The 22,582-nt window shown below is 47.7% G+C and overlaps 2 protein-coding genes across 2 annotated transcripts in view; one reads left to right on the top strand and one right to left on the bottom strand.

Annotated features, from left to right (window-relative positions):
* LOC119375614 (histone H2A) overlaps positions 1-22,582 on the top strand; it is a 372,224-nt gene that overhangs the window by 2,532 nt on the left and 347,110 nt on the right. The gene's annotated exons all lie outside the window — the stretch shown is intronic.
* LOC119375617 (histone H4) lies at positions 1,388-1,812 on the bottom strand. The gene has a single exon (XM_037645833.2). The coding sequence runs from the start codon at positions 1,756-1,758 to the stop codon at positions 1,447-1,449; it is 312 nt and encodes a 103-aa protein (XP_037501761.1). The 5' UTR covers positions 1,759-1,812; the 3' UTR covers positions 1,388-1,446.

Here is a 22,582-nt window from a genome sequence, read left to right as displayed (position 1 = left end):
AAAAAAAAAAAAAAAGCGACGCTGTCTCAGAGGTCACACACAACATTCACGATAGCTAGAGTGAGTCCCTCTTATTTCGTTCACGCTTATTCGTTAGCTCGTTTGTTTATTCGCGTCCCTTCTTCTACCCCAGTTGTAGCTAGCCCTGCAACGCCCTCGTGAAAAAAAAAAAAAACAAAACAGTAATAATACATAAATAAATAAATAAAAACAAGAGAAAACCGGCAGGAGCACGGGGCGGTGGCGCCATCTCGCGGAGGAGACCCGCACTGGTAGAACGGCGATTTAGCATCGACGTGTTCGCACGGCGCAGAATTCAACGTTTTCTTTTTTCTCGTTAGTATTCTCACTTATTATTCTTTTTATTCGCGAAAACGATAGAAACAAAAATATACACGCAAGACATGAACAGGACTGAAGCCAAGAAGCTAAGGTTCATAGATTTGCGACCACGGCATCTGTAGTGCACCACCTGCGCTGGAAATAGGACCCCCGAGGAAGCAAATCACGCTTCTCTGCTGCTTCCACCACATACACGAGATTTCGCACAGCTTGGAAAAAGGCGGCACATAAAGGAGACGCGAAGGTTGTGTTCTGTGCTCCGGAAAAAAAAAAGAAAAGAAAGAAAGAAAAAAGAGCCGTGTGTACTGAAAGCAGGCGAAGGAACGTTTGCACAGCAAACTCATCGCGCCCAGTTTGCAGCATGCGCAGTGGGCGTTGCTTACTTGATCGCCCGCTAAGAAGTGCCTGAACGAGCGTTTAAGGGAGCATTATTATTGTTTTTTTTTTTTTCCATGTAAACACAGGTCATCTCGCCATTCAGTGTACAGATTGCGCTTGTGAAGCGTACTTCCAGAATTGCACAACTGTCGCGAAACATCGCGAGCAGCTCACACGTGAGATCACAGAAGCTGATAGAATGCAAAAGCTGGGTGGCCTCTGTATGAGCATGCCCTCACCAAAAAGTGAATAGCCTACGTGGCCAATTGCGCTGATGTGTATATATTTCTAGCGTCTTCCGAAGGAAAAGCGAGTTCGTGCTGCCTAAGCATAGTTGTGTCTCCAAAAAACCCGGACAGCTGCGGTCTTCTTATTTTTTTCTTCGCGCGATTGGGTAAGCGACGTTGCTTTGTCAACGAGAGGAGCCAAAGGCGCAGTTCGCTTTGAGCAGCCTGCCGAGAAGATGATGGCACTGTGATTCGTGCACTGCGGCGGCAGAAACGAGAGCAAAGGCCGAAACGTAACGAGTGGCAGCGAAGGAGGAGGACGGTTGCGATACGAGCTCACCTGAGCGATTTGATTCTCGCAGGACGACGGACGACAAAATGCAAAGAGGGAGGAGGCGGGTATGGCAAAAGCGATCGGATCACTGCCCAAGCATCAAGTTGGTAGCCCTGAAGAGGGCTGTTGGGTTCTTGCTTGCAGGCGAGCGACGACGCTGCTTGCTTAGCCTCCGAATCCGTACAGGGTGCGGCCCTGACGCTTGAGGGCGTACACGACGTCCATGGCCGTCACGGTCTTCCTTTTTGCGTGCTCGGTGTAGGTGACGGCGTCGCGGATCACGTTCTCGAGGAACACCTTGAGAACACCGCGAGTTTCCTCGTAGATGAGGCCAGAGATGCGCTTGACACCACCACGGCGCGCCAGACGACGGATGGCAGGCTTGGTGATGCCCTGGATGTTGTCACGCAAGACCTTGCGATGACGCTTGGCGCCACCCTTGCCGAGCCCCTTGCCGCCTTTGCCTCGGCCAGACATATCTGCTGCTGCTGCTGCTTCGAAGCGAGTCTCAACAACGAGTGAGCGATTTCTCTGACGCCGGCGCGGTTCGCGGCTGAACGGCGCACGCCGGTTGGCTGGCTGGCTGCTCGCCTCTCTCTCTCTGTCTCTCTCTCTCTCTCACCTTCGCGAGGCGCGTGTTGGTGGCGCGGGTTGTTCCACTGACGTTTTCTCTGCACTAACTATATACGGAAACCGCGCACTTTCGCTTTTGTTTTTCTCACTTTTCTTATACAGTGATAGGGATGGATCCTTGGAGGGAGGTTACTGAAGAGAAGATGAGCAAGTTCGTCGCAGTCCATGTGTACATGGTAATCGCTGAATTCCAGCGCTTGCATTGGTGTTGGTGTCGACGACACATATTTCCAGGCCTTCATACACCGTGAGTGATGCCACGAAAAAGGTTGAAGGCTTCTTGAGTGTGTCTGATCTGAAGAAGAGGACCGTTGCATCCCACGAGAAGCTTCACCACGTGCCTTCTCTATTGCAACAGATGAACGATTCTTCTACGCTATTTTTTGACCCCGTCGGAACCTTTCAGTGGATGAGAAAATGGTGAAATCTGAAGATCGGTATGGTATTTGGCAGTATATGTGGAAGAAAGAGGTCAAATGAGGGTACAATTATGAATTTTTGCCAATTTGGAACAGACTACACTGTTCATTTCAACGAATACACAGGAAAATTGAAAAATACCAGAACTGCAAACTATGCTAGGAAAGTTGAGCAGAAGAAAAATTTTTTTTCCCGAAACATGTGCAGCCAGCCTTTGTTTTTCTGCGTCGAGAAACTGCATCGCGCGGTGGTATGATAGGCACTAGTGTCTATATTCTTGTATTTATGTAAATAATCTTTGTACTTACAGAGCTTATATTTTCAGTATTATTCTGCGAGAGCTTTGCGTTCAAAACGTATATTTTGATCTTTTTTTGCAGAGTAGTATTGATGTTTTTATGAATCGTTTTTTCTTTTTGATGCATTTTTCTTTGTTTGGTAATCTTTTTATTATATTCGAAATAAATCCATTGTCTTGAACTAATACTGTTGGAAAGGCCAATTCCTCCTCTAGCATTTGATACCCTACGCATCAAGTATTTTCTGTGGAACAACCGATTTTTCCGCGGTCACGAAAGTGTTAAACTTATCTGCTGAACGATGCTTCGCATGTTTGAGCTGTAAAACATAGGTGTAAGGGAATACGGCCACTCCAGGGAAAGAAGCGGTTTTCGTGAAGGCTCAATGCAAAGCGCTGAGAGCACGTTATATACGAGTTCTTTTTTGAAACATGAACACAACAAGCCACGCGTGCGAACCTGACCCTCGTTTGGATCGCTCTGCGCGCTATTGGAGTGTCAGTCACTCTCACTAGTACCACGCAGCAGCCCTAACAGTCAGAGCTGTGGCCTCCTTATCCCGCGGTTCGCGTTGAGTTGCGACTGCGGCGGGTTTCAGGCCAGTGGGGACAGAGACAAGTCTTTCAACTGAAGGTGTTTATTTACCTCAGATACACATCTGCCAATTGCGACAAATACAGTAGCACATCAAATTAACAAAACACCTCAGCGGTGCAGTGTTCCGCATTACTGGGGGAAACAACAATGAATAAGTAGCAAGCACACGTCCAGCGAATAACTGCTCATCTCACCTAGCATGGCGTTTGCACTCCAGTCCTGGGTGGTAGTTCGCACTCCATGGCCTGAGAACTGCAGGGGTTGATGGCGGCGGCAGTGCTCACGGCTTGGGTCCGATGTGGTCAGTCACACCTCTCCAGACGGAAAACGGGAAGCATATTTGTTGGCATATGTTCAAGGAACTTGATCATATTGCCAACAGGCATCTCATGCGTGAGAGTTAGGGGCTTAAAGCTATCTTTAAAAGAAGAAGGAATATCCAGTGCGCATGACAGGTTAACTGCGTAGTCATTGTCATACAGGAGGAGATACTAGTGGTCTACAAATCTGTGAACCTTGATTATGTTGAGGTTACTTAGACTATCAACCACAGCTTTGTCAACTTTTGCTAAAGAAATGTCGCTGAGAATGGGGGCAATGCATGATTCTATCTTCTTTCTGGATGAATGGATGAATGGTATGCCTTCCCATAAAATGTACGATGTCTTCAGGTAAGAAGATAAAAGTTGTAAAAAGCTGCGCACAGGTACGCCACACAAACTTTGAAAACATGATGAGTAAAAGGCAATCACCGACCAAATAAAAGTTAAAAGAAACGACGTTTCGGCTTCCATACTCGGCTTTTATACGTTTTGGCTTCCTTGTTCACAATGAAGCCAAGAACACTAAAAGCATCTAACTATATAGGTTTCAGTAAGTGACGCAAGCACCACATATAGCACGAGGGAAAGTTTCTAACATTACGATTCAACGTCTGTTCAGTAGATTGCATCTCGAGGGACTCAAGATGCAGGCGTGACGTCCAGTTTCTTTCCTTCCCGATAATGCTCGCATTCAACCAATCTATAGTGTGATTAGTCGTATCCGCATGCTCCGCCAGTGCATTAGATGCCACTTTCTTGTTTTTCACATCGTTCTGATGCTGGCGCAGGCGCTGTCTGAAATTGCCGGTCTCCCCGATATAAACTTCGAAAACGCGTATTGCCATACAGGTCAATGCATTCTTCCACTGCAATTAACAATTGGTCATGAGGTTAGAAAAAATTTAGCGCAAAATGACACAAGGACGAGAAGGGAGGACACAACACGTGCGCTAACTTTCAACAAAAATGTCTTACCAACAAGGCCGAATTTCTCCCCTTGTGCCGGTCATGAGGAATAGAATAGTACAAATCTCTAACATCTATTGAAAGGCAATATACAGCCCTATTAGCCAAGGGTACAATAGATGGTAGGATTAGAAAAAACAGTGCAAAAAACCACAGGACACACAGGAAGGGAATGCACACAACGCACACAGAGCGTGAATAAGGAAAATCATGAACCTGAAAAGGGCAAAAAAGAAAAAGTGGCTGTCATTCTATAGATACACAGAACATCTCATAACTTGAAAAGAATCGCGCAAAAAGCAAACATTAAGGTGGTGTTTTCTGCTCCTGCAAAATTAAACGGTATTTGCCGTTTGACGAGGCCATACAATTCAATGAACCGGGAAAAAGGTTGTCAGAAGAAGCACAGAACTAGGTATATCGATTGTATTGAAAATGTTGTGTATCAGATTCCTCTCACATGTGGTAGATATTATGTAGGTCAGACGGGTCATTGTGCTAACGATAGAATGAGAGAGCGTGACAACAATGTAAAACGTGCACGAGATGGTTGGTTAGCCATCGACTGTAGGTCAGGCACGTGCTCACCTATTTTTGAGAAATGTAGTGTTGTCAGTAAACACAGGGATCGCCTAACACGTGAAGTTGTTGAAGCGTATAAGATTGTGCAGTTGGGTGAAAACTGTGTCGGCACCCCGTCAATCGCATTATTGCCCAAGGAAATGGAGTATCTACGGAGGGGTTTGACGTAATCTGTCTCGGTTGTGCTATTCGCAGCCTATCTGTGCTATGTCCAGTGACCCACTATTATATGAGTGGTTATCATGTGTATTTATAGGTGATGCATTTGGTTTTTTACAATAAATTTGTTCAGAGCTCAGCGCTGCGTGTGTTCCCTTCCTGTATGTCCTGTGGTTTTTTGTGCTGTTTTTTCTAATCATGTACAACCAACAAGCCCAGCTCTCCGCACTTTTAGATTGTAGGACTTCTTCTGAATTTCTAACAATGAGCGGATCGAGAAGCGTACGTTGGGGGGCTAGTTGGTAAGACATAATTGAGAAAATATAACTGTGCTAAGGACGAGACACCAGAAACGAAGTGGACAGGACGATCGCAGACTAACAACTGGTTTATTGAAACATACACCACCTTTATGAAACAAACTAAGCGCGTGCGCAATGACATTCATGACCACGTGACAGGTTTCACCACCCCCAAAATTTCCTCAGACTTGGTATGTTAAGTCTATGGCCACCTCAGAGGACAATGTACTTCATTTTTACCGATTATGAAGTACGTAGGCCCTAGTAGGCGCTGTCAAAATATGTGACGTGATGGCGAATGTGTGGAAACTTCAAGGTGGCGTCGCCACCCACATTTTTTCTTTGTACGTTTCCTCGCTTGCTAAGCATCTTCTCGCAGCAAGCGTGGTGTTTTTTAGTATCGTGAAATAGTAGTTTACTAGTACATGAAAAATCGTTTTGCTCTTTAGTGTCCCTCAGCATACAGAAGTTCAGAATAGAACAGCCGGCCCGCAGCAAGGGTGCTGTCTCTGTGTGTCTCTTCCCGTACAGTGGCGCAGTCTATGACCATTGAACCGTAAGCTTACACGCTTCCTCGTCCATGGCACCCGCCAACGTGCAGCCGCAGTAAGTGTGAGTTGAGGACGGTGTCCAGGCCTCCTCGGCACTTGCTCACCTGCCGCTCCTGCAACCACCGTTCGGGGACGGCGCCTAGGCCTCCTCGGCGGCTCCACACCAATTCACCGACGCCGTGACACCAGTTCACGACAAGGGACGCTGTCCATGCGGCCTTGGACATGGATCCCGCCGCCATGAGCACCAGGACCTCTGTGTACTCTGCAGCCGCGACTCCTGGCTCGTCGGGTGCTCCAACCGACAACGGCCCAGTGCTCTTGCATGCCCTGAGGGAACTGTCACGTCAGCTCAAAACCGCATGGCGTCGTTGAACTCCGGTTTCTCGCCTGCCGCTTCATCATCGTCGGTCATTTGGTCAGTACCGGAGTTCCGCGGCTTCCAGGACGACGTTTGCCTGTGGATTGACACTGATAATTCTCTCGGCACCCTCCATGCTTGGCCGAACCATCGGAAATGGCTGGTGGCCATCGACCACCTTCGCGGTGCGGCCAAAGCATGGCACGCCTATGAAGGCATCAGGCAGCAATCCTGGCCTGAATGGGGCACCAGATTCGAGTCTTTTTCGTCCTCTTTCACATAACTCAGACCCTATCTCCTCAGACACTCTCTACTGCGGATGGGGGCTGTGAGACACACCACCTCGACAGTGCAGCTCGGGCGTCCACCAACCTGCCCTCCCCGCAGCGCCCCCCTGGTACAGCTGTGCCCTGCAGCTGCTCCACGGACAGTGCCTGAGCTCGGCAGTGCTCGCACTGGCGGAGCTCGCCAGGAGCTCGCCAGTGCTTGAGTACATGGAGCGGCCAGATATTCTCGTACCTGACATGCCCCTCACTCAGACAAGGAAACCAAAAATTTGAGGGCATATGCAGCTGTCCTTTGTGTGGAGCCTCAAAACAGTGGATGCCCGTTATTCGGCAGCGCGGTACGTTCCACCAGCTCGTGCGGTGGGAGAGCATCGATGAGATTTGGTCCGTCAGCTGCAAAACTGCAGAGACGCGCGCAACGACAGAACAGACGGTCTCTCTGCGGTAACAACACATTAGTGCAGTCATCTACTGTTCATTGGAACCTCCTTACAGTTAATCAAGAAATGCGACGAGAGAAGCGACAGCGGCAGCTACGAACTTCCTTCAATAACCTGTGCCGACCGCCAGAAACATCTGAACTCCAACCTACCCAGTTGCAGCTGAACCGATATCTACAAAGACCGCCAAGGAGCGGGTCAATTTCGCCCGCCAGGGACATTTCAGCAGCTCGCTATGCTACGTCGCAGTCGTGGCCGAGTGTAAGGATGGCAGCGCCGCTGGGGCTGGAGCACGCGCTAGGCTACTGGAAGATGAGACAGAAGAAGTTAAGTTCAGAATAGAACAGCTGGCCCGCAGCAAGGGTGCTGTATCTGTGTCTCTCTTCCCTTACAGTTGTTAGAAATTCAGAGTAAGTCCTACAATCTATTGTACCATTGGCTAATAGGGCTGTATATGGCTTTTCAATACATGTTAAGGAACTGTACTATTCTATTCCTCATGACCAATTGTTAATTGTAGTGGAAGAATGCATTGACCTGTATGGCAGTACGCATTTTCAAAGTTTACGTGGCGTACCTGTGCGCAGCTGTTTAGAGCTTTATCTTCTTACCTGAAGACATTGTACATTTTATGGGACGGCAAACCATTCATACATAAAGGAGGCATTTGTATAGGGTCCTGCAATTCCCCCATTCTCAGCGACACCTTTTTTAGCTAAAGTTGACAAAGCTGTGGCTGAACCTCAACATAATCAAGATTCACACATTTGAAGACTACTATCTTATCCTGTATGTCAATGACCCCATAGTTAACCAGTCACGCGCACTGCATATACTTTCTCGTTTTCAAGATAGCTTTAAGCTGCTAACTCTGTTGGCAATATGATCAAGTTCCTCGACATCAGTTTTAGTTTCTACCCAGATCGTCTTTGCTGGCGCTATCAACCTCGGTGCAATAAGCCGGTCCTGCCATACAACTCAGCATACTCTAAATTAGCAAAAAGGTCTATTGTCAACCCTTGCTTTCGTAACGCTCTAACCAAGTCATGTGAGCATGAAGTTGCAGTAGTTTTGAGCGCCAGTCCGACCGGTTATCAGAAGCACGTTATCCTTTAAGTGTTCAAACTTCTGTTGTTGAAGCTTTGCTTAGAAAGTTTCGCCAGTCGCTATCAACTGAGCCGGCCTCAAGAACTAACACGAGAAAAATCGCTGTCATTTCGTACTTCACAAGATATCACACAATTCGAAAGAAGTGGCAGTATGATCCAAAGTAAAAGTGGTTTTTTCAGCCCCTTGTAAACTTCTAAGTCTTTGCCACCACAATAATAGCGATACAAAATCTAATATGTGCGCTAGGAAACACAAGGTCCCCTACGTTCCTTGCAAGAGTAATGTTGTATGTAGGATCCCCCTTTCTTGTGGTAAGATATATGTCTATATATATATATATATATATATATATATATATATATATATAGGCCAGACTGGAAGGTGTCTAATGATAGGCTCAAAGAGCACAACAACAATGTAAAAAGATGGGCGTGATGGATGGCTTGCGATACATTGTAGAACACGTGGCTGTCAACCTGTTTTCGCCGCATGTACTGTTGTCTCATTCGTGAATGATAAGTTGACAAGAGAAATCATTGAAGCTCAAAACATTGTTAGATTAGGTCCCGAGATACTTCAGCATGCCCGCCGTCTGTCAACCTATCTAGCAAGAGCTCACGTTTCTAAAAGTTGATTGTTGTACACGCTTGGTGGCGCTTGTGCGGTGTATACAAATTGTGTGCTCAAGGAGATAAACATTTGTTGGTAGCTTGCGCTCTGTGTGTTGTCGTCTGTTCCTTTAGTCCCTGTGCTGTTTGCGCAATTCAACACTTTGGATCATGAACCAACATGCCCAGTTGTCACCCATTCGGAAAATTCAATGATCCGCGACCAAATTGTGTTTGGAACGAGTGATGACAAAGTGCGCTGCTGTGGGACAAGGAATTGACACTGGCGAAAGCTGAGCTGGTGTGCAAAGCCGCTGAGTTGAATCAACTTCGGGCATGCGAACAGCGCCAAGTTGACCAAGCAAGGCCAAAGGAAACTGGTGCATCCGCAGTCTTTAAATGCAGTAGGTGTGGTCGGGAGCACTGCTCTACAAATTGTCCGGCGTTCGGACACAACTGTAGACAATGCGATGCCAAGAACTATTTAGCTGTGCGATGCAGGAGCAACAGGCAAGTGGCTGAAATCAGTGCTGATGAAGATCACGATTCTTGAGATATCTGTAGATGCTGTCGAAAGCCATCGTGACTGGGCAGTGGAAGCACAAGTCGGCAGCAAGTACATTAACTTGAAAGGGGACACCGGTGCTCAAGCCGACCTTTTGCCGTATAATATGTACTGCACACTACAGCCGGCGGCACAAATGAGAGAAAGCAACTCAGTGCTATGCTCAAATGGGGGAGTAATCAAGCACTTCGGGGTAACCAGAATGAAGATCACAGTCGGCAAGACAGCAATTGAAAGTGCACTAACTTGAAAGGGGACACCAGTACTCAAGCCGACCTTTTGCCGTATAATATGTACTGCACACTACAGCCGGCGGCACAAATGAGAGAAAGCAACTCAGTGCTATGCTCAAATGGGGGAGTAATCAAGCACTTCAGGGTAACCAGAATGAAGATCACAGTCGGCAAGACGGCATTTGAAGTCAACTTCTTCCTTGTAAAGAAGGGACGCGCGATTACTGGTCTCGAAGCAAGCGAACGCCTGGAGCTCTTCGTCAGGTCGGTCGATGCAGTGACCACAAAGGGAACTACGGAGCTCATGCAAAGAATACAATCGAGCCAAGTGTCAGTCAACAAAGAACAACATTGCTTTATTTGCACAGATATTTAAACGTTTTAGGCAGGAAAGATGTCACTGATCCCGTTAATGGGGATGGCAATCGCCGGGCGGATTCCAGGGGCGGACGTATCGAGCCCTCAAAACGCACCACGAAAGCGCGGACAATTTAGAGTTGGTCCTTTTAGTGCGCCAGCGAACGCCGGTTGTAGTCCAAAGACCGAGTCACAGCCGAGTCAATAACACAAACGAAATATATTCTTAGTTAAGGCAGTACATACACCACAAACACATGCGCACTCGGCTGGTACCGGTTACAACTTCACAATATTACTCTGATGGTGTTAACACAACAGGAACTAAACGGACAGATCATGCTCTACAAATGCAATCTCATGCATTACAACCCATTCAAGAACAGTTAAAGTCCCGAATATTCAACAGCGTATTCAGTCCACAATTCTTGGACGGTACTTGAATGCTTCTCTTCCAGGAAACAAACACTCACGCAAATTCCAGCGCTGATCACATAGTTCCCTCCGTCGTCATAACTTGTCACAGCTCACGCGTCGTCGTCATTCGATTCTTCCAGATCGACGATCGACTGACCGCACAACATCATAAAGCACGTCTTCTTTGGCTGGCGGAGCCACACTCATCATAACTTCACCATCTCTGGACCGACTGACTCCCTGGTCTTCGGTGCACGCTTTTATCCCTTCTCCCCTGGGTTCCAAAAGTGTCGGGAGGGTTCTTCAGCGTGCAGCACAGCCAAGGCTAGGGAAAGATCGAGATTTCTCTTGCCGGTTCTACTCGCGGCGGCGTCACTCGGCGTCGCGTCATGTTTTCCTTCTAGAAAGTTCCAAGCATTGCTGGGCGTTTGATCTGAGACTTCTAGTGGGCGAGGAGGATGCGGTGCGTCGGCGTCTTTTGATACTTATTTTTTCGTTGTTTGCACTTGGCCGAGCGGCTGGCGTCGTGCTATCCCGCTGCCATTTGAAAGTGGCTGCGTGCGTGCTTTATTGACGCGCTCGTTTATGACAAAAGAGAACATGTTTCAGATAGTCTTCCGAGGGCGTGTTTGTTGTTTGCATCGTTGTCACAAATGAGCACGTCAATGTAGCGTGCGCGCGGCCGCTTTCAAACGGCAGCGGGATAGCACGGCGCCAGCCGCTCGTTCAAGAAGCGCGAACAACGAAACAACAAGTATTAAAAGACGTCGGCACGGCGCTCCCCCTCACCCACTTGAGCCAGGCGCAGACAACCAGATCAAACGCCCGGTAAAACCTGCAAGCCTGCAAATTGTTCAGGGCTGCGACTCGCTCGTAACGCTCCAGCAAGTCTTGTACATCCTTGCAAGCGGAGCTACGAAACAGCTGGATTGGGTGAGTCCGCTGGATGACGAACGGCACAGGTGCACGGGCAGCCCCCATCAGGGACGTTGAATGATGGTTCAGGCGACGATTAGTTGCTGTAAGCGGTCCCAATTCAGCTGGTGGCCCTTGTAGTTGGCGGCTACTCCGGGTTTGTTCGTTCTTGCCTCCTCTGGTGGCTTTGTTCGTGTTGGCTGCTTGAGAGGCACTTGGACGGTTGTCGGGGTTCTGTTGGGGTGTGCTAAATGTCAGCACCTCCACCAAATGTCATGTAGGTGACAGCGAGCTGGCCTCCACACAGACAAGCAGAAAGGCAGACCACGACGGCAATAAAATTACAGATAGTTATTTTGGCTAACTTGTGCCCGATAGCAAGTTAAAACGACCCGCTCGGCGATGGCAAAAAGAACAGCGTGCCATAACGGCGGCTGACAGACTCCCGCAGGCGAATGCGGCGAAACACGTCCGGGCATCGGGCTGGTGTACGGATACATTTGATCACATGCAAGGAAGATGTTGAAGTGGATAACAAAGGTGATAAGATGTTCCAGTTCGCTTCTTTTTTAAGCGCACATGGCAATATATACATTTCCAGTGGCACAATGTTGTACAGCTCCAGCAGAGGAAACTTGAGAGAACGGCAGCATGGGCTAGTTGGTGATTTGTAATCGACATATTTGCACAGCGTTACGAGAACGAGGACGTATGAAAGGACACAACACAGGCGCAGCGCCTGTGTTGTGTCCTTTCATATGTCCTCGTTCTTGTAGCGCCATGCAAATATGTCGATAGCAGAGGAAACTTTTTCATTTCTTTTTCCAATCGCTCCTTAAAGGGGTCACGAAGCACCCCTTGGGCTTGTTGAAAAAACACATCCTGCAGAAAGCTGACATGGCTATGAACTGCTCAGCCAAATATTGCAGTCGTGCGCGCCGTATAAAGGGTACAAGCGGAGCGCGAAGTTGCTGTTTTCTTAGGCGCCCTCTTTTCAAACAGAGGCCGGTTCTCACTCTCGTCAGTGGGCGGGGCACCTCTCAGTTGACGTCATGTATCTGTTTCTCTGCATCACAAAAGACATAGCATCCTCATTGGCCGATAGCGGACATAAATCAAGAGTGGTGTTTGGATCAGATGCGCTTGTTCCGGTTGACACTGTGCATAACAGTTGTAGTTAAATAAACAGGCTGAAATATGGAAAAACTTTGTTGCGAGTTTTCACAAAGATGACTCACTTCCGGTAGAGGCCAACTGTCGTCAGCTGAACTCAGTGCGCCTGCGTACGTTCGAGCGTAACCTAAATTTGGCCACATGGCCTTTTCGGTATCGCAGCCTTTTGTGCCTCGCTTGTTTCGATTTGTTTGGAATGTCATAACTGGCCTCAAATCTTACCAAACTTGTGTGTGGCGTTGAGCTCTAACGCCACGGATCTCGTGCTGACTTGATCAGTGCATACACAGATTGAGTTGCAAGCAGGTTCTTAACAGACCGGAGAGCATCCCCTCGGGAACCATGAAGGTTAGATTATAGCTGAGGGTTTTAACACTATTATTCTTTTGGCAGAGAATGCACACGATCATTTAACCTTTGGATAATACACTTCAAACTTCAAGTCTAAGATATCCCAAAGATGGATTTCAGCGGTAAGGTTGAAATAATACAACCTGAATTCCACTGTCAACTCACTGAGAGTACTTTGCTTCCAGTCATCTTCAAAGAACAACCATCGGCCTGTGTTTAAGCTTACGTAAGGCCACTACATAATTTGTGGGGCATGATGCAGGCCGAAGTGAACACCTTTGGCTCCGAATTCTTCGGTTCGTCATGTCGTGGCGTTATAAAAGTGATAAACGTGTGCCCTCTTGAGTGCTTCTTGATATATCGACAATGCTTCGCTCGCTCGAAATTCCTGGATACCAGCGTGACAAAGGCATCTTCAGTTGGCTGAACCTATGTGCATTCCATGGGCATATGCTGTGGGCAATTTTAGTAATTTCTGCCGCGAGCTGCACGCGTCCTGTGGCAGCAGCGTGTTCTGAGCTGTTCTAAAACCGCCTGTGTTTGCATTGTAGGGGCCTGGGCCAGCCGCCGCGCAGAACACCTCAGAGACGAGGATGAGACACTGAGCAACACGTCTTTATCATTTCAAGACTCTGCCGCGACTCACTGTCAACGGCCACTGAGCGCGAGCTGCGAGCATGCCCATGTCCATCGTTCTCTTCTACCGTCGGCACGCTCGCGGCTGCCGCTCCCATAGCATATTAAATGTTCCACACGCAGACGCCACAGTTACAAGAATATTGTAACGCGCCTACATTAAATGCATTTAAAGCGCGCCTACTGTCGTGAGCTGCATGCAGGGGAAGCAGCGCCTTCTGAGCAGCTGAACGATAATCTATTTCTGCAATTAGAACTTATTTGCAAAACGCGCTTTAGCGTGGCACACAGTGGTTCTCTATAACGGATATTTTGTATTTAGTTGCTCTCATACTCGGAGACTTCCTACTATCTTACTAATTAACCGTTATTGTTAAGCATCACGCCACCACGTTACGGCGAATGCCAGAAGCGTGCCCCGATGTCAAGCTAATCTAGTAACGTTGGTCAAGCACAACATTAACAAATTTAACAGTGACATGTCTCTCGCAAAATAAAAAAGTTAATGCAATTGTACTTCTCCTTTGTGAACATCCATGTTGCACAGATGACACAGTACGAATTTAAAAAGAAAAGATATGTATTACAGTCCTCCTCAACGAAGCGGCTGCTCTTCAGAAAATAATGGTTCATTTGCATTGCTAGTATACTATATTTACAGCAGTAGAAGGTTGGCAAAACACAGAAACACGAGGACATAGCAAACAGGCACGAAACCGGAAAAACTTGGTCGTATGTGCACTACCTCGTCCACCTGCACATTATGTTGAAGTTCACTTATACAACAGGCACCTTCAATTATGCTACGATTGATGAAATATCACCCAATCTACATTAGAACACAATGATGGCTTATTGCCTAACTGCCTGTCATCCATTTCTCTTCCACAATGTGTTCCAATGTGTAAATCATCTGTTCTACTTGTTTGGTAATAAAACACAAGCCGTTACATTGAGCGAGCAGTGTTTCACCAATTTGTATTGCATGCAGAAGTTTACTTCTTCCATTTGCTTGCACCTCAACTCATACGAGAAACAGTATTTGCACTATTTTATTGTAATCAAAACAGTAGCAGTTGCCATGTCAGTGTAAGCATATGTATATTTCCATCTTTGTGCACAGGATCTGCACCCAATACTGAACACGTGCAACGGCATATACAGTATTATTCGCAGCAGTAAAGAAGATAACTTTTAAGGGCTCGTTTTTCTTTTTTAAACACAATATTAATGAGAACTAACAAACAGTAATGCCAAGGAAAGTATAGGGGACGTTATTTGTAGTAATTAGGATATAAATGTGAAGAAAGTAAAGTGGACGAAAAGATAACTTGCCGCCGGCAGGGACCAAACCTGCGACCTTCGAATAATGCCTCCGATGCTCTACCACTGAGCTACGGCAGCAGTCATCCTCCCGTCCACTTTATGGGGTATATGTGTGCATTTTAAACCTGGGAGTGTTAGTCAGCGCCAATCGCAGCCATGGCAGCGAGTGTGGAACACTCTTTATCTGCCTTTTTGGCGTCACGTAGCACGTGATCTTTTACGAGCTGGCAGCTGACCAATAATTCCTCGCATACTTCCTGAAGGCATCAAGTCTGCCAGAACGAGACCCTCGCTATGAATGAAGGAAAGATGACTTTTAAGGGCTCATTTTTCTTTTTTAAACACAATATTAATGAGAACTAACAAACAATAATGCCAAGAAAAGTACAGGGGACGTTATTTGTAGTAATTAGGATATAAATGTGAGGAAAGTAAAGTGGACGAAAAGATAACTTGCCGCCGGCAGGGACCGAACCTGCGGTCCCTGCCGAACCTGGGACCGAACCTGGACCGAACCTGAAAAAGATCACGTGCTATGTGACGCCAAAAAGGCAGAAAAACGGTGTTCCACACTCGCCACCATGGCTGCGATTGGCGCTGACTAACACTCCCAAGTTCAAAATGCACACATATACCCCATAAAGTGGACGGGAGGATGACTGCTGCCGTAGCTCAGTGGTAGAGCATTGGACGTGTTATTCGAAGGTCACAGGTTACGTCCCTGCCGGCGGCAAGTTATCTTTTTGTCCACTTTACTTTCTTCACATTTATATCCGAATTACTACAAATAACGTCCCCTGTACTTTCCTTGGCATTATTGTCTGTTAGTTCTCATTAATATCGCAGCAGTAAAGCAACATGAGTGTGTAAAACCTCCTCATAATGCCTACGACGTGTGCACTTTTCAGTGCCAGTATATAAGCACAATCCAAAGAAATGGGATGCACAAGGAACTTGGGGTCAGCCTACACATGAAGGCAACTAAATTAGTACAATAAGGCTAGCTTTACTTTTGAGAAATATGCAACCATGCAGATAGGCATGTTCTAGTTTTTTATTGCATTAGTTTGCACTATGGCATCAAAACATGTCGCACATGATCATACAGTTGAATTTCGTGCAGGAAAGTAAAATTGATTGTAGATCCACTTACCATGATTTATAAAAGCATTCAGCAATGCCCACAAAATGGCAACGCTGCCTTCATATATTGCTGCACATATTTACTCACAGATATATGAAAACTAACGTAAATTTCTAGAATTATGCTTGGGAACTTGTTGGCGTTATCACATGACTACAACGTACTAATACTTCTATTATGCATAATTAGTACATCTATGTTTACAATATATCCATGCCAGCTAGTACCATCTGCAACTTAAAGTTCTTAATCTATAATTGCTCACTTCTTGGCTTATGCATAATTACCACATTGAAAATTAAGCCCAGCATTATGGCTGCAAGGTCAGCTTGAAATTAGGCAATCACATGCTTAAAATTAGAAATTTCCTATAAATTGTGGCTGATGGCTTGGCACATTGGATCCTAGGACTTGATATGCCATGAGGTTGAATAAAGTTTGACCACGCACATATAGAGACTGTAGAGCAGTCAGGACTTAAGTTCATAGTTAAAGAAAGCGAGAAAACAAAACCACAGCAGACATAGAAATGAAAGAGACAGGACGACGCAGTACTAGCACCTGAGGTTTAACATGTGTTTGGCTTTTTAGACATGTTTTTACTCTTTCTGCGACTGCATGATTCTTTAATTTTGTAGTTTTTTCATACTGTGTGTACCTATATCTTTCTGTGGCTTGCATTAAACTTCAATTGCTAGTAGTGCATTGTCCTGCGCCTTTCATTATCATTTCGCTGGGCTGTGGGGTTTTTTTTCCCCACTTTCTTTAACTGTGAATACACATCAACTCGCCCAACTGTCCATTTTAGGATAAAGTTTGTTGAATAAAGCCAGTTCCACTAAGTGTCATTTTGAACAATGCGAAATTTTCAAATGCACATGCTACTGGAAAGGTTGCACGCAATATCATGCATAACACGCTGCATCAATCCCAGTATTTGCCCAAATGCTGTAACATGTACGAAATGTTCGAGATAGTGTACAGTGAGGCACAGTGGAGTGTTCTCACAATACACTGTCTCGTACACAAACAGCAGGTGAGCAACTCTTGCTGCTTTGTCAGAAATGTCTTCCTGAAAATCATACGAGAAAGAAGTTCATTAAGCTTTCTGTGTTCATAAAAATGAATTTCTTGGACTCACACTTCACTATACTTATTGCAGACTTTTTAACAAAACATTAAACAAATGCAAAATTTTGAGGCTGCGAAGTAGTTCCTTGTGAACGTTTCACTTAAAACACAGGGCGAAAATACACGAAGGTAAAGAAATGAGAAACAACACCAGAAGTGTTACTTTTGTCCTGTGTACCATCGTTCGGGTAGATTTCAATGTCAGTCAAGTTAGCGTTATAGTAAAGGGGTGTGAATGTTACTGAAGTTCACTTTGTATTTAAAGACATTGGACACTAGCTTCTTGATCAACCACAGCTGCTCTGTTTAGGACTGAAGATTGGGCGACTTGGTATTGATTCATGGCAAAATTAACAGTGTACTTGTAATGAGGACAAAAGAAGACCTAGACACAATACGAGCGCTTTTACCTTGTCAGAAATTGTGTCAACAGTGAGAATACTGTGTACAGATCATAAAAACTATGCCAATTTAATGCAAAACAAAGTAACGAGAGGGGAGAAACAAGTTGATTCAACAAGGTGGTTCAACAGGTTCAACTGACTTTTATCAATGTGATTAAAATAGCCTTGCACAACTAATACATCTCCTGAAGGCTATAAATATGCACATGTAACCCTGGCAAGTTCCAGTGCTGATATGTAACTCATGAAGTGACAGTACCATAAAATGTATGTTCTCCACAACACACACTGTCACTTAGTGGATGTCAGTCACATCATATGGCCGTAATTATGTTTCATCATATGGTCATAATTATGTGACGATTATGCCACATGTCAAGGTGCACAAATTGACATCGAGATGGAGGATCAAAACAAGCAAATCAGGCATGAAAACAGCATAAACAGAAAACAAATTTGGCCTCAATGCACATTTCATCACATGACAGCGTGATAATAGCGTCCTTTTTTTTGCATTAGTGTATTCTTCTTGAAAGCAGTCAGCTTCATTGATGCTTTATCGCAAGGAAAGAAATTATGTTGTACAAACATCTCTTTTCAAGGTGCACTTGCGTATCAATTGGCTGGCCGTGCAAAGCATGTGCTATATTCACAGGAGTTTCTAAACACACATTACACATTGTCGCTATGTCAGCTTAATGACTTTTATTGTGATAGCAATTAAATGGACAGTCTCGATTTTGCAGTCGCCGTCATGTCCCGGATATGTATATGTATTGTACTGAATATGAATGACAGACGCTCGCTGATGTGGCCAGCCTCTGGTTTAAAAACCATGAGGGTGAAATCACCAACTGGTCGACGTTTAAGACAACCATCGCGGCGGTCTTCGGTCGTCCCGCCGTGCGCCGGCTTCGCGCGGAACAGCGTCTGCGTAGTCGAGTCCAGCGCAGGGACGAGACCTTTACAAGCTACATCGAGGATGTCTTGTCTCTTTGCAAGCGCGTCGACCCATCTCTCGCCGAAATCGACAAAATCAAACACATCATGAAAGGAGTGGACGACGATACGTTCCAGATGCTCGTCGCTCGGAATCCTCAGACTGTCGCCGACGTGGTCCAGCTCTGTCAGTCATATGACGAGTTGCGAAAGCAGCGCGTCTCGACGCGCCGTGCAGCCGAAGATACAGCTGAGGTTTCCGCCCTTGTCAACGACGTCGCCGCTGACCATACCGTTTTACTGCCGCATATAAAGCAGTTCATCCGCGAGGAAGTTGCGCGTCAACTTTCCCTTGTCACCCGAACACCTGAGCCAGTAACATCATTAGACCCACGTCTACGCCAGGTCATTGAGACACAAGTAGCGCAGGCACTACCGCCATCGCCGCCTACCACTACACCGCTGACGTACGCTGCCGTCGTTTCCAGACCACCAGCTCCACCTGTTTCTGGCACCTACCGGGACACCGGGTACTTCTGCACTACGACGCCGCCCACACGCATGGCACCCCATCCTACCTCGCCCACCGGACCTTCTGCCGTTAGCCCATGGCGTACCTTCGACAATCGGCCGATATGTTTTGCGTGCGGTTTTGTGGGGCATATAGCACGCTACTGTCGCCGTCGCAACCTGCAGCCTCAGGACGGTGGGAATTCCACAAATCAAGCTGCTCAGTTTCCCCCACGACCTTCTTCTCCTCTCGCCGACTCGTTTTCCCCACGACGCCCTTTCGACCCCCGCCGGACATCATCGCCCCGTCGCCGATCCGTTTCCCCGATGCATCGCCGCCCTAGCCCCGCACGAGAGGAAAACTGACAGCCGCAGTTCCGGAGGCAAGAACTGCGTTGTCGTCGAACTTTTCAAGACCTCCTCTTTATCCGCCCAACGAAATCGATATAGAAGTAGAAGGTGTCGCCGTACGTGCACTTGTCGACACAGGCGCTGTCGTTTCTGTAATTAGTGAAAAACTGTGCCGCAATTTGAGAAAAGTCACAACGCCTCTTACCAATCTTGCCCTGCGTACGGCGACCTCGCAGTACATATCACCGACGGCTCAGTGCACAGCTCGCGTTGTTATTCAAGATGTTTGGTATGCCGTCAAGTTTGTCGTTCTTCCTCGCTCATCCTACGACGTCATACTAGGATGGGATTTCCTTTCTGCCCATCAGGCCCTCGTCGACTGCGCTCGTGCTGAACTGACATTGACGACTCCGTGCCCCGACCTCGACGACCGCAGTGCGCCTAAAGTATTTGCCGCAGCCGACGTCCACATCGCGCCTTTGTCCGCCGTTCTAGTGCCTGTGTTTTCGCCTGCTGCCACTAATTCGACCCTACTGTTTCAACCATCTATAGCTAGTGCGCGCCGTCGAACCTTCCTCCTCCCATTTGCCGTCATCGACTTTTCCAATGGTTCCGCGGCCCTTTACGCGTGCAACGTCTCTGCTTGCCCGTATATCCTACTACGTGGCGAGTGTCTGGGGACCCTCGAGACCTTGGATTGCATTTTCGAAGACCCAATGCTTCCAGACAAGCCATCGCTACCGACTTGTGCCATTACACCTGCAACTGACACCGAAGTTCCTATGGACGTGTTTCGCAAATCTATCGACTCCCACCTCACGCCTGGGCTGCGGGAACAGCTGGTCAAACTCCTCCAGCGTTTTCGAGCCTCCTTCGACCACGACCAGCCTTCCTTAGGTCGAGCGTCAGCTGTTGTTCACCGTATTGATACCGGTCAACAGGCACCATTGCGGCAGCGTCCATACCGCGTGTCAACTGCCGAACGCCGTGTCATCAGTGACCAGGTCGATGACATGCTCAAACGTGGCATAGTCCAACCATCCAGCAGTCCCTGGGCCTCTCCAGTTGTTCTGGTGAAGAAGAAGGACGGATCCATCAGATTCTGCGTGGATTACCGGCGTCTCAACCGAATCACCCGCAAGGATGTCTATCCTCTGCCGCGCATCGACGACGCCTTAGACTGCCTACAGGGAGCAGAATTCTTCTCTTCGTTAGATCTGCGCTCTGGATACTGGCAGGTACCCATGGCGGAGGCCGATCGCGAAAAAACAGCTTTCGTCACGCCTGACGGGCTCTACGAATTCACAGTCATGCCCTTCGGCCTGTGCAACGCGCCAGCTACATTCGAGCGAATGATGGACACGATCCTTCGAGGCCTCAAGTGGAATATTTGCCTCTGTTACTTAGACGACATTGTCGTCTTTTCCACCGATTTTTCGACCCATTTAGCCCGCCTTGAGCAAGTTCTAGCTTGCCTCTCCGCCGCGGGACTGCAACTGAACTTGAAGAAGTGCCACTTCGCCGCTCGAAAGCTTACGATTCTAGGCCACGTGGTTTCGAAGGACGGCATTCTCCCTGACCCAGCCAAACTTACAGCCGTTTCAGCGTTTCCCAAACCGACTACCATCAAACAGCTCCGAAGCTTCATTGGTCCTTGTTCTTATTTCCGGCGCTTCGTTCGCAATTTCGCGACCATCATCGCTCCTTTGACCAAGCTCCTCGCCGGCTCTAGTGATCTTTCGGCGTGGTCTCCCCCTTGTGACGATGCTTTCAACGAACTGCGCCGCCTCCTTACGTCGCCGCCTATTTTGCGACATTATGACCCATCTGCACCCACAGAAATCCACACAGACGCTAGCGGTGTCGGGCTGGGCGCTGTTCTTGCGCAGCGGAAAGACGGCTTTCAAGAGTACGTCGTTGCCTACGCAAGCCGAACTCTTAGTAAAGCCGAAAGCAACTATTCTGTCACCGAAAAGGAGTGCCTGGCTATTATCTGGGCGATAGAGAAATTTCGGCCTTACGTGTATGGACGCCCTTTTGACATCGTGACTGACCACCACGCCCTTTGCTGGTTGTCGTCACTAAAGGATCCAAGTGGTCGCCTCGCCCGATGGGCGTTACGCCTACAAGAGTACGATATCCGCGTGGTGTATCGCTCCGGCCGCAAACATTCGGACGCCGACGCCCTCTCCCGTTCGCCCCTTTCTTCTGACCCTGCCTGCTGCACAAGTCCTCTCTGTGATACCACTGCCCTCACCATCGCCGACATGCCATCTGAGCAGCGCAAGGACCCGTGGCTTGCATCCATTCTGGACATACTTGCTGGTCGGACCGCTCCTCCCTCTACTCGCACGTTGCGTCGTCAAGTCGAGCACTTCACCACTCGCGATGACGTGCTTTACCGACGAAACTACACACCCGGTGGCCGTCAGTGGCTACTCGTCATTCCACGTCACCTGCGGTCCGAAATTTGTTCCACATTCCATGATGACCCCCAATGTGGCCACGCAGGTTTTCTCAAGACGTATTCTCGGATCAGGCTCCGATATTACTGGCGTGGTATGTACCGTTTTATTCAACGGTACGTTCGGGCTTGTTCCACATGCCAGAGACGTAAGACTCCTCCTCAACACGCCGGCGGGCCCTTATTACCTTTGCCATGCCCCTCCCGGCCGTTCGACCGCGTCGGCATCGACATCTACGGTCCCCTTCCGAGCACTGCAGACGGTAACCGTTGGATCATCGTTGCCGTCCACCACCTCACGCGGTACGCCGAAACTTCACCTCTTCCTTCATCTACAGCAAAAGACGTTGCCAGTTTCATTCTGCACAATCTCGTCCTTCGTCATGGAGCACCTCGAGAGTTGCTAAGTGATCGTGGCCGCGTGTTCCTCTCCGAGGTCATCACAGCATTGCTGCGTGAGTGCCGCGTCGTCCACCGTACCACAAGCGCCTATCACCCCCAAACCAATGGAATGACAGAACGCTTCAACCGCACCCTTGGTGACATGCTGTCTATGTACATCTCGTCAGACCACTCAAATTGGGACCGAGTACTACCGTTTATTACGTTCGCCTATAACACCGCCATTCAAAGCACTACTGGGTTCTCCCCTTTTTTTCTCCTTTACGGACGCGAACCTTCCTGCACTATGGACACCATTCTTTTGTACAGACCTGACGCCTCCGAGTCCACGACTCTATCCCAAGC

Source organism: Rhipicephalus sanguineus, chromosome 11, assembly GCF_013339695.2.
Source record: "Rhipicephalus sanguineus isolate Rsan-2018 chromosome 11, BIME_Rsan_1.4, whole genome shotgun sequence".
Taxonomy (NCBI): domain Eukaryota; kingdom Metazoa; phylum Arthropoda; class Arachnida; order Ixodida; family Ixodidae; genus Rhipicephalus; species Rhipicephalus sanguineus.
Note: the sequence above shows the minus strand (reverse complement) of the source record. Positions and strands in the feature narration are given on the sequence as shown.